General features: G+C 36.6%; 1 protein-coding gene across 1 annotated transcript in view; it reads left to right on the top strand.

Moving 5' to 3' along the window:
• The first annotated feature begins 3473 nt into the window (after positions 1–3473).
• LOC145683113 (neuronal acetylcholine receptor subunit alpha-2-like) overlaps positions 3474–16487 on the top strand; it is an 86195-nt gene continuing 73181 nt past the window's right edge. Inside the window, exon 1 of the mRNA XM_081754474.1 lies at positions 3474–3543. Within this exon, the coding sequence (XP_081610600.1) occupies positions 3474–3543 (70 nt within the window). The remainder of the gene's footprint in view (positions 3544–16487) is intronic.

Here is a 16487-nt window from a genome sequence, read left to right as displayed (position 1 = left end):
AGGAAATTTTGTGCCCTGCTCTAAAGGCTACAACCATATTCAAGCTAAGAGTACTGTATATTAGGGTTGCCATATTTCGAAAATGAAAATCCCGGACGCTACTAAATTACGACAATCTTTGAAATGCTTAAAATGAAAAGAAGTGTTATATACTAATTTAATTTCTTCTATTAGGCAGAGTTGTTCAAGTATTACATAATAACATTTTTAGTCATTTTAGTAGACCTTCTCGTCGCTAGTTAACCAAACGCAAGCAGATGATTTACCCTTTCCCCCTGGTAAGCAATATATATATAAGCAATATAACACTCCGAAGAGTGTTCTGGGAGAAGGCAGCAGTTCTCCAGTAGCCAAGTTGGCGGAAATCATAGTGATTGGTACGGCAACTTGGACATTTAGTCCCAGGCGTGGTCAGAGTGACTTTAACGGCTGGGATACTGCGGAGTGGAAGGCAACGGGAAACCACCACTCTATTTTCCCTAGTTTGCTGGCAGCAAAAAGAGAACATATGAACAATGGTCTTTCGCAGGTCAAAATGTAGTTCCGGAGGTAAAATATCCCCCATTCGGATCTCCGGGAGGGGGATGGCTTGGGAAGGACAATTGGACGAGAAAATAATAATGGGCGGAAGACAGACAGAGAAAGAAAGACAAGGAAGAGCAAAAGGTTTAGGATAGGAACATGGAACGTACGTACTATATTACAGGGAGGAAAATTAGAACATCTTAAACAAGAAATGGAACAAAATAATTTAGATTTGGTAGGCGTTTGTGAAGTTATATGGGAAGGTGATGGGATATTGAACAGCGAAGGATATTGAATGTTTTACTCAGGTAATGAAAATGGCCGTCATAATGGCGTAGGAATAATTCTTGGAAAGCGCTTAAAGGAGAAGGTAGTGAAAGTAGAATTTATTGATGATAGAGTTATGATGTTAAGACTTAAAGGGAAAACGAAGGATCTAGTGGTGATACAGATATCTGCACCGACGACTTCGCATGCAACTGAAGACGTAGAGGAAAATTATGAGAAAATAGAAGAAATTACAGACAGGGAGAAGGGTGCATGCATAATTCTAATGGGAGATTTCAATGCAGTTGTGGGAGAAAAACAGGAAGGTAGTATCGCAGGCAAATATAGTTTAGGCGAAAGAAATGAAAGGGGAGAGGGACTGGTGAATTTCTGTAGACCAAATGTAGTAATTGGGAACACTTGGTTCAATCAGCACAAGAGAAGAAGATATACATGGAAATCACCAATAGACGGCAGAAGATATCAGATAGACTATGGTATGATTCAGGACAGGTATTGGAATAGCTTAAAGAACGCAAAGACCCTTCCCGGGGTTGATATTTTCTCTGATCATAATCTTGTGCTGGCCGAAGTAGATATTCAACTGAAAAATGTAGGCAGAAGAAAAGTAGGTAACAAAGTGTTGAATACTGAAAAGTTGAAAAACGAGGAAATAAGAAATCTTTTCGTTGAAAAATTCGAAAATGTTCAAACGAGGAAAGAATAGGCGCAGGTAGTAACGCACGGTGGGAACATATTAAACGTTGCTTACAGCAGGCTACAGAAGAAGCAGTAGATTACCGCGAACACAAAACTGCTAAGAAACCATGGGTTACAGAGCAGATGTTGCAGAAAATGAGGGATAGGAAGATGTGGAAACATGTTGATACAGAAGAAGGCAGAAAGATGTACAGAAAGTTAAATAATGAATTACGAAGAGAAACAGACAGAGCAAGGGAAGAGTTTTACAAAAGAAAATGCGAGGACATAGAAGAATTAGAAAGAGTTGGGAAATATGAGGGCGAGGACATAGAAGAATTGGAAAGAGTTGGGAAATATGAGGAGATGTATAAAGAGGTGAAATCTATGGAATTTTGGAGAAAACAACGGGGTATTATGATGGCAGTAGAAAATAAGAATGGGAAGGTAGTGAGCGAGAGAAATGAGGTCAAAGGAAGGTGGAAAGAATACGTTGAAGACTTATGTGAGCGTAGGGATAGACCATGTAGACTAAATGTTGTAGTAGAAAATGAAGTAGACAAGGATGATAAAGGATTTAGTATCTTTCGGGATGAGTTTGAAAAGGTAAATATAGTGTAACACGCCAACAGACAGCAGCGCAAGGCTTCACGCACAGGTTTAGGAAGAACCCTTCTTCGTAAGACAGTGTGCCAAGAGACATCGCCCTGTGCACATCGGGAACCGTGCAGCTGGTGCTATTCTGACCACGTGCGTTACCACGTCTGCGATCTCATCATGAGCAACAAGTTAGAACAGCAAACAAACGTGACATTCTGTATAAAAACAGGAAATCAGCAACAGAGATTCTTGGCGTGATATGGCAAGTGAACGGTGATGCTGCAATGAGTCTTTTGAGGTGTTTCGAGTAGCAAGCACGCTTCAAGAGCGGAAGAACATCGCTGGAAGACAAAGAGATATCAGGACGACCTTCAACGAACACATCCGAAAATGTCGAAACCATTCGGCTAACTTGTGCATGAGCATCGTCGAAGAATAATCCACAATATTGCTGCCATTGTCGGTATGTCATACAGAACAGTGCAGGCAATCTTCACGTGTATTTTGAAGATGCGTCGTGTTGTTGTTGCCAAGTTCGTTCCCAGGTTGTTGACCCAGGAACAGAAGGAACACTGCCTCAAAGTCTACCGAGAACTGCGTGAGCGTTCTGTGGATGTCCCGTCCTTCATGTCTAAATCATTACAGGTGAGAAAACTTGGGTATACGGGTACGAACCTGATAGAAAACAAGTCTTCACAGTGGAAGAGCCAGTCATCCCCACGATCGAAAGAAAGGAAGGCAGATCCAAAGCTCGACAAAGTGCAATCTGATCGTCTTTTACGACATTCGCAACATTTTGCATCACGAATTATCCCCAGAGTCCAAACCATCAATAACGAGTTCTACTGCCAAGTGTTGAGGGGAGGACATCCGGGAAAAGCGAACGGATCTGTGGCGCTCGAAAAACTAGCTGCTCGGTGACGACAATATACTTTGTCACCGTGCTCTTCTCACACGTGAGTTTCTCAATAGAAACAAGATGATCATACTTCCGCACTAGGGTTGCCACCTTTTGAAAATGGAAATACCTGACATCCTCCTGGAGTACATATACTCTTAAGATTGTGATATTATCACTTGTCAAACATGTGAACAACCTCAAAGTGTTAACTTCACATAAAATTGAGCGATTTAGAGTTTCAATTTAATAACTTTAGTTACTTTTGAAGCATTTATTAAACTTACTTATTCCAGTTTTGATTGAGTCACCATCTGTAATTTTTGTAGTCTATCATCAATGAAACGTCGAATTTAAAACAGAAAAGCAAATATAATTATGGCACGCACAAAATATATTTGAAAAATAACCTTCGATCAAGCAGGTAGTGTCTCATAATGTCAACATACTTTTACTGGCTCTGGATGCATTATTAAATTGGAAGATGGACCTGAGGATAAAGCAGTCCTACCTGCGCTCTTTAAATATACCTTTGTTGACCTTTAAAAGATTTGGTAAGTTCAGTAAATTTTATTGCCTTTAATTCTTCAGCAAATTCCGCGCACGACAAGTCGACATCAAAGCGAATTACCAGTATAAGCTCTGCTTAAACCATGTTCATGGAGAAATTATTTCTTTCGTTACTCGAAAATAATCTGAATACAACAGACAATAGGACTAGTAAGAAGGAAAATTACCGGACATTTAATGTCCGGTTTTGAAGTCGTACCGGACACTGGACAAGGAGGTCAAAAAGTGAACTGTCCAGTAAAATACAGGATTGTTTGGCTACCCCAATCCGCACCCACCCCCCTCGCCAGATCTGGCTTCGTCGGATTTCGATATCTTCCCGAAGCTGAAGATCCAGCTCGGGGGGTCGATGTTTGGACACCATTACGGAGATTCAATGCGAATCGCAGAAAGTGCTTGACACGCCTCGAAAAGAAGACTTGCAGGACACATTCCAGTAGTGTTTAAACGTAGATAAATAAAGCACTTTCTTGTAAACAGAACTAGTCTTGAATTTTTTTATATTACCTCGTATATGTCATAAACCTTGTATTATACATATATTGGGGTGGTTCAGAAACAAGTAAACAAAAGAACACTGACTTAGCCTTAAATTTAAAGAAAAATACAAAAAATCAATATTCCTGAAAGAAACAATTAGGGTATATCATAACCACACAGCAGTGTAACTCATTTTCGTTAGAGTACTTACAACTTAAAAAGTGCCGAAAATAGAGACATTAATGAAAAAGCACAACAAAGTTATTATCACCAATTACTTATTTGAGCGGCTTGGGTGAACATAAGATATGTCCCATTATCTAACTTTTGAGTAAATTGGATAAGATGATTCAACATTCCCATGCAATTCAATATAATGACACGTACCAAACAAGTTATCCCCTGCCATCTGCTGGTACATTTCCGAAATTAAACAACCTACATATTCTTCCGTGGTTTGATCACAACCCATTCCACCTAATACCTCAATTTCACCGGGAATGGTGCTTACCACACTGAGGAAAATCCGTTCTCCGGACAGCGGTATATTGTACAAATGTATGGTATTATCTTGTTCATTACAGAAATCAGTACGCAGCATACGTTATCCGTATGCTACATAGGCACTGCACTTAGATGTTATATCATGCCGTTGCAGGATGTCTGACATCCTACAATTTTCCTATATCACATGCATATACTTATGTTACCTTCGTCGGCTATATGTTCTATACGTCCATTTCTATGTGAGATCCTGATCTCCTACATTGTTTCATACGGAAAGTATGTATAGATGGAACACTTATACAGAAAGTATTATAAAACATGCGTTTTCAGTTATACGGCTGCTGTACATTAAGTTCAAAAACTACAGGAATTACGCATGTAACCTACCTTTTTATGTACGCTACCTACATTTTTTCTCAGTGCATTATGTTCGTTCTAGCCACTCATTTTTTAAGTCTGTGACAAGTTAAACCAACTTATGCTTAATAAAAACTACCATTGAAACCATAAATATCCATGTAAATATTACTCGAATTCAGAACCTTATTACTTCAAAAACATTTGTTGATAATAGTAACTTATTATGATATTACATTATGGCTTATTAGCGCTTTTTAAAATTATTTTCTGGTTTTAGAGATTGTGTATTATTTTCTGTTTTTTTAGAACTTTTGTATTATTTTTGCTTTTTAGAGATTTTGTGTTATTTTCTGCCTTGTAGAGATTTTGTATTATTTTCTGCTTTTTAGAGTTTTATATTATTTTCTGGCTTGTAGAGATTTTGCATTATTTTCTGCTTTTTAGATATTTTGTATTATTTTCTGGTTTTTAGAGCTTTTGCATTATTTTCTGGTTTTTAGAGCTTTTGCACTATTTCTTCGTTTTTAGGTTTTTTCCATTGTTTTCTGCTTTCTTTAGAGCTTTTTAAAATTATTTTCTGTTTTTTTTTTTTTTAGAATTTGCACTATTTTCTGCTTTTTAGGGTTTTGTATTATTTCTGCTTCTTAGAGATTTTGTATTATTTTCTAGTTCTACAGCTTTTGTGTTATTTTCTGATTTTTAGAGCTTTCTTATTATTTTCTGCTTTTCAGAGCTTTTGTATTATTTTCTGGCATTTAGCGATTTTATATTATTTTCTGCTTTTTAGAGTTTTGTATTATTTTCTGCTTTTTAGAGATTTTGCATTATTTTTTGCTTTTTAGAAGTTTCGTATTATTTCTGCTTCTTAGAAATTTTGTATTATTTTCTGGTTTTAGATGTTTTGTATTATTTTCTGCTTTTTAGACCTTTTGTATTAATTTTTTGGTGTCTAACACTTTTTCTATTATTTTCTCTTTCTGGCAGTTTTAGTGCTTATGCTTTCTTCATGATACTTTTCGTCATGAACTCCTACCAGCAACTCGAATCCGAACTTCCCACTACGAAGGCGCGAGAGTTATGATATAATATTTCTAACAATGATGATGATAGATTGTAGAACACAACTTAATAGCAAGAAACACTTAAAGTAATATCTTGAACCTTTTCTGCATGCACACAGGAAATACATTAAATGGAAAAGTTAAGGTGAGAGTGTTACAAGAATCAATATATATTTGTTGGTTGCCTATCATTAGTAAAGATCTTATTCTATGCATTTTGTAGGGTACAATAGAATATGTGGTAATTCATCCATAACAGAACCGATATGTATATTTCTTTTCATAAATCAAATAGAGTGGGCGATAACAATACCTTGCTGAAGAAAGAAAGACGAAAGAATAAAGATCGTATTAGGACTCTGAAAGCGTAACAACAATCATTCTTTATGTGCTTACTTAAGGTGACACGATAGCACTTTCCGTAAGAAGGTATTCAATTTGATTGTGTTTATTTCCCTTCACCAAACATTCTTCTTCTAAACATAATTTACTTTTGAAGAGTTCTTCAGTCATTATTCTAGACGGCGTGTTCCGAAAAGAATGATCGTTGTAACTTGCATAACAATAGTGATATTCAGTAAGTAGACCTGCTTTTCACTTTATTATGTTCTTTATACAGTGAATTTTTTAAAGTCAGATTCCTCCATTATCTTGGCTATTTCTTTAGTTTATACATTTCCTTCACATCTAAACTCTGGTGCGTGGGGTCTCTGGTTCCATCCGAGGCCAAGTAAGTTTCTGGTGGACAATATACGTGGGTTTCCTCATGGTAGTCCCGTTTCCTCTTACATTTTCATTCCATTCAATTATTCCATAACCATTCACTTGGCTTAATCCATCTCTCTTTGCCTAACGCGCATAACAGTGAGACGTGAGATTTCATTTCATTTATACCCCCTCAAAAATAACTGTTCCTTATTTTTAGACTAATATAAATGAGATCCTTTTTACAGTGTGAAATTATGCTAGGTTTTCCAACTATGCGAATCAATATTCAAACTTGAAGTAGTACGTATATAACTATTGATTGCAATTGAGGTATAAGATAAAAGATAGAACTCGTTCCTTACAAGTAAACCTTACGTTTGGGTGAATCGAGTTGCTGACTGAGACATATATGAGAAAATAGTACTAAATGTGGTCAGTATTTCAGTGAAGTTGTAGGTGCGAAGCTCCAGGGATTTAGGAGATACAGCTACCAGAACATCACATGGAAGTACAGAAAAGTCTTCATACAGTTGGAGGTAAAAGCTCTGTAAGACCTCTTGTAACGACAAAAGGTGAATAACAAATATATGGGTACATATTAGGACCAGGGGGAAGTCGTATAGTAAGGGTATACCTGACGGTGGCCATCTTGAAATCCGCCATTTTGAATTAAGGTTAAGTTTTTAAAATAGGAATAGGGTCATGTGATACATGATTTAAGGCGTAAATTTAATCAGAAGAACAATGGTGACGTTAATTTTGATTTACGCGCAATTGGTAAAAAGTTACAGGGAATTTAAATATTGTTGCAGGATATGTATTAGTCCTTTACCCCACTTTGTAAATTTTGTGTTCATGATAATAATTAAATAAAAAGCAGGTGGATAAATATTAGGTCTATGGTAAGAGTTGCCTTAATGGCGGCCATGTTCAAATCCGCCATTTTGAATCAGAAAAAGTTTTAAACAAAACGCATAACAGTGACACCTTATTAATAGCAAATTTTACCATAATCCATACGTTAATTTTGATTTACGACTACTGCTTTGACGGAATTGTTAACGACAAATGTGTCAAGTGTAACTCGATTGCCTTTGTGAGGTGCGCTCACTGTGAGCAGAGCATTTGTGCAAGTCATGTATTCTTTTCTGAACTACATATTGATTGTACTAATTGAGGACTTTTCTGGAAGAAAGACCTAAGTTTAATTATGACTCAATTCCACTTTGGTCATTTTTCCTTAAATCAGCAACTTGTTTATGCGACAACAAATGCTGGTGAATGATAAAGCAAAAATGGTTATACCGTTGGATTTATGGTAAAATTTGCTATTAATAAGGTGTCACTGTTATGCGTTTTGTTTAAAACTTTTGTCTGATTCAAAATGGCGGATTTGAACATGGCCGCCATCAAGGCAACTCTTACCATAGACCTAATATTTATCCACCTGCTTTTTATTTAATTATTATCATTAACACAAAATTTACGCAACAATATTTAAATTCCCTGTAACTTTTTACCAATTGCGCGTAAATCAAAATTAACGTCACCATTGTTCTTCTGATTAAATTTACGCCTTAAACCATGTATCACATGACCCTATTCCTATTTTAAAAACTTAACCTTAATTCAAAATGGCGGATTTCAAGATGGCCGCCGTCAGGTATACCCTTACTATACGACTTCCCCCTGGTCCTAATATGTACCCATATATTTGTTATTCACCTTTTGTCGTTACAAGAGGTCTTACAGAGCTTTTACCTCCAACTGTATGAAGACTATTTTGTACTTCCATGTGATGTTCTGGTAGCTGTATCTCCTAAATCCCTGGAGCTTCGCACCTACAACTTCACTGAAATACTGACCACATTTAGTACTATTTTCTCATATGTGTCTCAGTCAGCAACTCGATTCACCCAAACGTAAGGTTTACTTGACAGATGATGAATTCAAATCAAAAGCCATTACTCACTATCCCTTACTGTTGTCTTCAATGACAATAAATGTTGAAACTTGAAATCGTTAATTTGAACCATTTTCGGTTTGAATAGTGGAGTAATGAAGGAGACAGAACCTACTCCTAGAAAACTTAATCGATTTCTAATAATAATAATAATAATAATAATAATAATAATAATAATAATAATAATAATAATAATAATAATAATAATAATAATAATAATAAACAAAAAACGCATCACAATATCTCTTACCGTTTTTGTTCTATGAAAATCTGTATTGAAACCAAAAGTGGCTAAGCGGTTAGTGTGCGCATCTTTGGCGTAGGGCAGCCGGGTTAGTTCCCCAGCACAAGTTGATGTAGTTCATATCTTACGTTAAGCTGTAGGTTCACGTTTAATATAGCATCGCTGCTGAAAAGGACGCTAAACTAAAATTAAATCATATTAAAAGTAGTAGTAAATTTTATGACAGATTCAACATTACCTACAGTGCGTTTCGGGATTCGAATCCGTATACGGAAGTTAACTCAATCTTTCCTCCATGGTTCGGTGCACCAAATCGGCGCATGAAATTACTTATACCCTGTTACTGAGATTGTTTGTTCACATAACCATTAACAAATTTCAAAGAAAGGTAAAAAGAAACAAAGCACCCTCGGTAAGCCCCGGAGTCGATTCTTTGAGTTGTCCCAAGATAACTTCGGGTCTTGCAAAATCCAATTACATGTTACGGCCGATTAAAAAAATGACGATGCACTAATGTTGAGCGATGAAACGAGTCTTTACTGCATTGTATTAAAAAAAATGTAGGAAAAATCTTAAAACTAAAATTCAAAACTTACTCAAGTACAATTAAACATTACTTTAAAATAGAGACCTGCACGGGCCGAATTTTTCGGCCCGAGCCCAATCCAGCCCGAACGTACCTAGGCCCGGCCCAGCCCGAGCCCGAAAAGTTTTGGAGATTTTCGGCCCGAGCCCGGCCCGGCCCGATAAGTTTTTCAAAATTCTTGGCCCAAGCCCGGCCCGGCCCGATAAATTTTAAAAGTTTTTGACCCGACCCCGGCTCGATAATTAAAAAAAAAATAGCTCGAGCCCCAATCTTTCTCAAAATTTAGTACTAAATTTGACCTAACCCTCAGAAACATTTTCTAAACTTTGGTTCACAACCTGACGCTTGCTTCCCGAATGGTACCAAGGCCTCCTAGAACTTTGCCTGTCATCGAGAGAACAAAAACTCCATTCCCTGTAACAAAAATCTAACTTAATTGATTTTTAGCATAAAGTGAAGATGTCAATATTGTTTAGCGACAGGCAAAACATTCCACGCCTTCTTTTTATATTTTGAGTTCAGTGAACGTCAAGGTCAGAGCTCAATTTACCGCATAATGCCTGAAATTGTCTATAGTGAAAGAGGAGCCGCTAAGCAACACAAACTGTAAATAGCTATTGCATTCTTTGTAACATTTTTCGCGGACACACTTCTTCAACGTTTGGCTTTATTCCAATTATTGTTAACGAAAGTCAATAATTATTAAAGAATTGCAATTGATCAGCCCAAGCCCGGCCCGGCCCAAAGAAATAACAGAGTCGGCCTACCCAAGCCCGGCCCGCGGGCCGGGCCGGGCTTAGGGCCTCGGGCTGGGCCCGGCCCGTGCAGGTCTCTACTTTAAAACTATACTTTCACTTAGACTAATACGATTTTTAAATTATCTTAAATTTATTTCCTAGTTTCACTTTTTGTTAGTAATAAATTTGCAATACTTACATTACAGTAATAGAAAATTTAGGCCCTATTTGGTTATTCCGGCGGCACGGTTTTGCGATGCTAGAAATATACGGAAAAATGCTCAAGACGAAAGTTGAGTTACTTTTGCGGAAGAGTTTGCATTCTTGCTGAATTACTAGTCCGCTATACTGCAAAGGTGATCCAGAAAAGGGTAAGAGTAAACAGTAATCTCGATGTCAACCGTACATTAGATCAGTCAGATGCAACAGCCGGCTCTAGGGCCGCACCCTGCCCATGAGCCTTTTATTCCGGCCTCTCGTGACTTGTTATTGAAAATGAATTTCTTAGTAATCTCTTAAACTAAGTTGAAAGTTTTTCTTGCATAACTGATGTTCGCCTTGAAAACTCCCTTCGCATTGGAACATCCAGTGTACAGTGTACCACCGAATATATACAGACTGGTCAAGTGTTCCTCTCAAATAGTAAATAAATAAATTTTACTGTTTTTCTTCAGTAAGTAAATATTTTAGTTGCCGTTAGAACAGTTTTTATGTTCCTGTGATATTAGTATACGACGAACGATTTTATAAATTGAATATGGCTATACAATTCTTCTAAAAGTGTTGTTCACGGTTATCGGCGCCAGTAAGTCCTCTGTGATTGGCCCACTCCTTGTTCCAACTTGCACATGCTCTCATTAGAAAGTCACAAAAACTCAGGATAACATCTTCAATTTCTTCAATTTGGATTCACAGTGTTTTAAAAAAAATTGCTAAGAAGTATCTGAATGACCCGTCTGTGATTTTTCTCCACATTCTTGTGATGCCATCTGAGCCAAATAAGTTTATTTTTGTCTTATCTGACAAGATGACACTATCTCCAAATTCCTGACTGTCATTCAGATGCCTCTTAGCAAACTCACGTCTGAGAGCACGATTTTTCTTGCCGACATGTGGCCTTTTCCTTACTCTTCCACCAAAGGTAGCCGTTTTCCACAGCACTTACGGATTGTCTGGTTGGACACTACTTTTCCACGCACATTTTCTACTGCTGGACGAAGTTGTGGTACACTAATTTTAGGATTTCGTTTGATTTTATTCACAATCATTCACATCTCTTTCATTTCTTACCCCACGTGGTAAGTTTCTGGTTGAGCCGTTGTATTTAAATTTGTTCACAATGTACTAAATAGTTGAATGGAATTTGTTCAAAATTTTTCTATATTTCTAGATGACTTACGTTTTAAGGCAAGGCTTACAATCACTTCCTTCAAATCACTATTTAACTCCTTTCGACGCCCCATTTTCTTCAAAGCAGATTCACGCGTTAACTACCATACACTCGTGTTTCTTAATGCACCCTGTGCCTCTAGGGGGTGACTACGTAGCAAGCTCAGAGAGTCCAAGGAAAGGTGACACCCTACTGAAAACAGTTGGTGTACGAACAAGTATGTTGCACGAAAAAAGTATATTTTTGTTCTTTTCACTATTTTTAGAGTTTGCATGGTACATTTGGTTCATGGATTTCATATATTGATGCTTGTGATGTTTTCTTACAACAAAGCTAGTACATGAAGTTCACTTTTCGGCGGTTACATATATATGTCAAGTGCAACAAGTGCCAAAAAAGCACATATAAGAGGAGAATCTCCGGCTTATGGCAAACGTTTGTTTACGATGTACTGGACTCCATTATTTTGCTTCTGGAATTGTAAACAAGCCTATACTCATTAAATAAGGGACAGGTCTAGTTTAAGGGATTAAGAGTCTCGATAAGAATTTGTAACATACATTTAAATTAAGAACTCTTAACAGTATGATATGTTGTGTTCAGACTGAATCGTTAGCAAAAAAACATGCTTCTCACTATCTGCCACCGTTCTTCTATATCGATAAACACTGAAACCGGAAGTGGCTAATTCCAAATACTTCCAGTTTGAATAGAGGGTTAATGGAGGAGATATATTCTTCGGACGCTGAATCGATTGCAGAAAACTGCTTCATGATATCTCTTACCGTTTTTTGCTTAAATACCTATCGACATACGGACGGACAAAGTCGTTCTATAAGATTTCCGGCACACAAAGTGTATTCTTAGTAATGGACTTGTTTATTGTTGAAGTACAGGAATTAATATATAACACCACTCTGCATGCATTCTGATATTTTCAAACGAATAACATTTTGTGAATTGTATTTTTCCACTGATTTCAAACATGTAATCAGTTTTTTTTCTATCACGTCACATTGATAATTCGACATATTCAAAAATCAAAGTTTAGTGGAAAAACTACTTATGTCTATGGGAAAAACTACTAGAAAACATGAATATATTCTAGTAATCGCTAGCTGATTGACATTAATTTTACTATGGGCGAGTCCTGCAATGTCTTGGTATATTTACAGTCAGATACGATAACTGAATGATAAAACTATTTGCTGTAGTAATGTGTTATTTTGTGTAAAGTGAGGTACTACCGCGGTAACTGTCCCATTCTCTTCTAGAAGTGTATCTCTTCATAAATCATTTGACACTGAAGAAAAACCGGATGACTCACATTCAGAAAATTGTGATTTTATATCAAGTGGCAGTGATAAACCACAACTATTCAACCAGTAAAAACTAAATGAATTGACTCGTGATTTGTATCTATCGAGACAAAGTGCTGAGCTTTTAGGCTCAAGGCACAAATCACAAAACTTACTTTTATCAGGGACTATTTTCTCTTGGTATAGGAAAAAGAGAACATGAGATCATTTCTTTTTTTGCTCAACACGGATCAATAGTTTACTGCCGTGACATGACAGGACCTATAAAATAATTTGATGTGACTTACAATGCTTCTGATTGGAGACTTTTTATCGATTCATGGAAATCAAGTTTGAAGGGCATCTTACTTCACAATGGCAATATCTTTGGGTCAATTTTTGTTGTCTATTCATATAAAAGAGACATATGAAAATGTTAAGTGTTTGCTAGATCGTGTAAACTACAAAGAATACCAATGGCTTCTGTGTGATGATTTTAAAGTTACAGGCCTCCTGCTATGACTTCATTCAGGCTACACCGAACATCCTTGTTATATCTGCGAATAGGGTAGTCGTACTATGGGTGAACATTGGGTTAGGCAAGAATGGTCATCCTGAAAATCTTTGTCACCTGTCATGAAGATTGTTGAACATGAACTACTCGTGAACGTTCAAAAAATGTACTCCCTCCCCTGCAATATAAAGTTAGACATCATGACATAATTAGTTAGTGCTCTAATTAATGGAGGTAAGTGCTTTGAGTATATATGTAAGGCATTAAGTACTATGAGCATCTTACTTCACAATGACAATATCTTTGGATCTATTTACTGGCCCACAGATAAGAAAATTTTTCAACAACACACTTTTTGAGAATACCATGACCAAAATAGAGAAGAAGGAATGACAAAGCTTCAGAAATCTTATAAAGAACTTGCTTAGTAATACAAGAAGTACTGATTACGAACATATTGCAGAAGAGTTGCTGCAATATTTTAGAAACCTTGGGTGTAATATGAGTGTCAAACTACACGTTTTACAAGCACATTTAGAAACTTTCCCACAGATCTTGGGGTTTATAGTGAAAAACACAATGAACTCTTTCACGAAGACTTAAAGGATATTGAAAACAGATATCAAGATGGTTGGACCATTAATATGATGACTGACTACTGCTGGTTACTGAAAAGATAGAATACAGTCGTTGTAACTCCTGAAAAATGGATAAACTAAGGAAATTGTTTTATAAGTAGTAGGGTTTTGTATCATTAATTGTACAGTCAGAAACAATATTAAGTATAGGTTGAAACTATCATTTCTTATACCTCCAACCTACACTTAATCTTGTTTCTGACTGTACATACTAGAGTAAACTATGGTGTTTGTTTGCATTTGTGTGTATTTAGTTACTTTTGTCATTTAGAAAACACTGTATGTACATAAAAAATATATATTATGTATATTATATTATAATGTAGTTTGTGCGTATTGATATAAACACACCACCCCATTTCCATTGAAACGTGACGTGATGTGGAAAAATTGATGTTATATTCGTAATCAGCATCCCAAAATTATAAGAAAACGCCACGCAAACCAAAATCATCGAAACTTCTTCTTCTTCTTCTTCTTCTTCTTTTACAAAATGCAGAGCAGTGTAATAAATCAACAATCACCAAACATGACAGTGACAGAGTAGATTATTCCTCTTAGTTAATTACCGATGACTTATAAAAGCGCAATCTTTTAGGATATCACACGAATGAATTAACTTACATTTTGGAGAGAAATCGGGACGTTTAGAGTCCTAACAATTCCTGGGGAAATAAGTGAGGTAAATTCGGGACTATCCCAGCTAAACCGAGACGTCTGGGAGCACTAGATGTAACATTATAAAATTCTCCATAGGACACATTTGTAAGTAGCACATAATTATCTAAACCTCTGAATTTAGAACATATTTTGAATGATATTACAAGCTAGAATAGGGACTAGACTTTTTTCCATTGAAAGAACACTACATGACATTCTTAACTACGATAAATAATGATCAAAAGTCGTTACTGCAAATTTGCAAATCATGTTCAAGCACTGATTTATTTTCTGCAGTGTATCATGAAGGAAGTGATTGAACAATGATCAGATCCTGCAGTTCATGATTGGACAATGGAATGTGAAAGATCCTGCAGTTCATGAACGGTATTAAAACAGTAAAATTCCTTTGTGAAAACAAAGGAATGAATGACTGGTGAATGGCGAAGGCTATGGTGAATGGGAGTTTCTCATTTTGTGGCAAATAATCTGCCAAATGCCAATAATGGCAGAATACCTATGATGATGATGTGTGTGTTTCTTCTTGAGTACTTTACTAAGTCAACCCACATTACACAGACTCTTACCATAACGAAACTCTTGTACTGTCATTTCGAATTGAGTTATTAATGACGTGAGATGACGCTTTTACACTAGAAGCAAAACAAAGGCTACGATCCTCCTATCAATGACTTAAGTGAATGCTTTTACACTAGGAGCAAAACGAGTATTCCAACTCACCGATGAAAGGAAAAAAGAAATATATCAAAGGAAAAAACAAATATCCCAGTTACAACTGCAGGATCCCAGACGGGGTCCAACTCAAAAGTTTCAAGTGCTAAGGGGAGTAAATAAGCATATGAAAGCTCGTGTTAAATTATACAGAATTGGACATTGGACAAGTCTCGACTGTCCATAAGCATTGCAAAATGGCACGAGTCATTTCCTTTGATACATTCTAGTTTTTGTTTTGTTTTGTTTTGCACCTGTCTCACCGCTTCAGATTAATAGGAGTGGCAATAGACTTTTTCATCAAGAGTCGAGACTTGTTTTCTCTTCTTTCACTTAACATAAGCTTTCATACGATACTCAACTTGAACCCCTTTCCATTTCAATATTTTGAGTTTGACCCCGTCTGGGACCCTGCGAGGGACCCTGGAACATTTTTTTTTTTGTTTGAATCATTATACTTTTGAAATAATGCCATATCCGTATTTTTGTTTCTACACGTATTCCACCATTTCAGATTCATACGAAAAAATATGAAATGAAATCTTTAAGTTTTACGTCCAGATTCATACGAGTGGCCATAGACTTGACAAGAAAGATTGTGTTGATATTTTGACCCACAGCTATTTTGCACAGGCTTATCGTAGAGAGTCGCGACTTGATTTATCTTCTTTTATTTAACACCAACTTTCATACAATATGCAAGTTGACCCCCCTTTCCATTTAAAAAATTTGAGTTGGACCCCATCTGGGACGCTGTGGGGGACTTTTGGGACAATTCATTTTACTTTGATACGTTATACTTTTGAAATAATTAAAGACATGTGTTTCTGTTTTCATATTTGTCCCACCGTTTCAGATTTTTCGGGGTTGCAACGAACTTTAAGACACGCTTAAATGTGTTAATAAAGATGAGTAACGTGCTGTCCTCAAGCGGAATGCTTGAGACCTCCCCAATCTTGGTAACCGGTTTTGATCTTACCTTGACCCAAGCTTTCAGGAAATATATACATCACCCCCACTTTTGGGTTCAGGTTCAAGTACATTCCGTGT

The sequence above is a fragment of the Thermobia domestica genome, chromosome 4 (assembly GCF_964235325.1).
Source record: "Thermobia domestica chromosome 4, izTheDome1.hap1.1, whole genome shotgun sequence".
In the NCBI taxonomy this organism is placed as follows: domain Eukaryota; kingdom Metazoa; phylum Arthropoda; class Insecta; order Zygentoma; family Lepismatidae; genus Thermobia; species Thermobia domestica.
The sequence above is the reverse complement of the archived record's forward strand: the minus strand, read 5'-3'. Positions and strand labels throughout refer to the sequence as shown.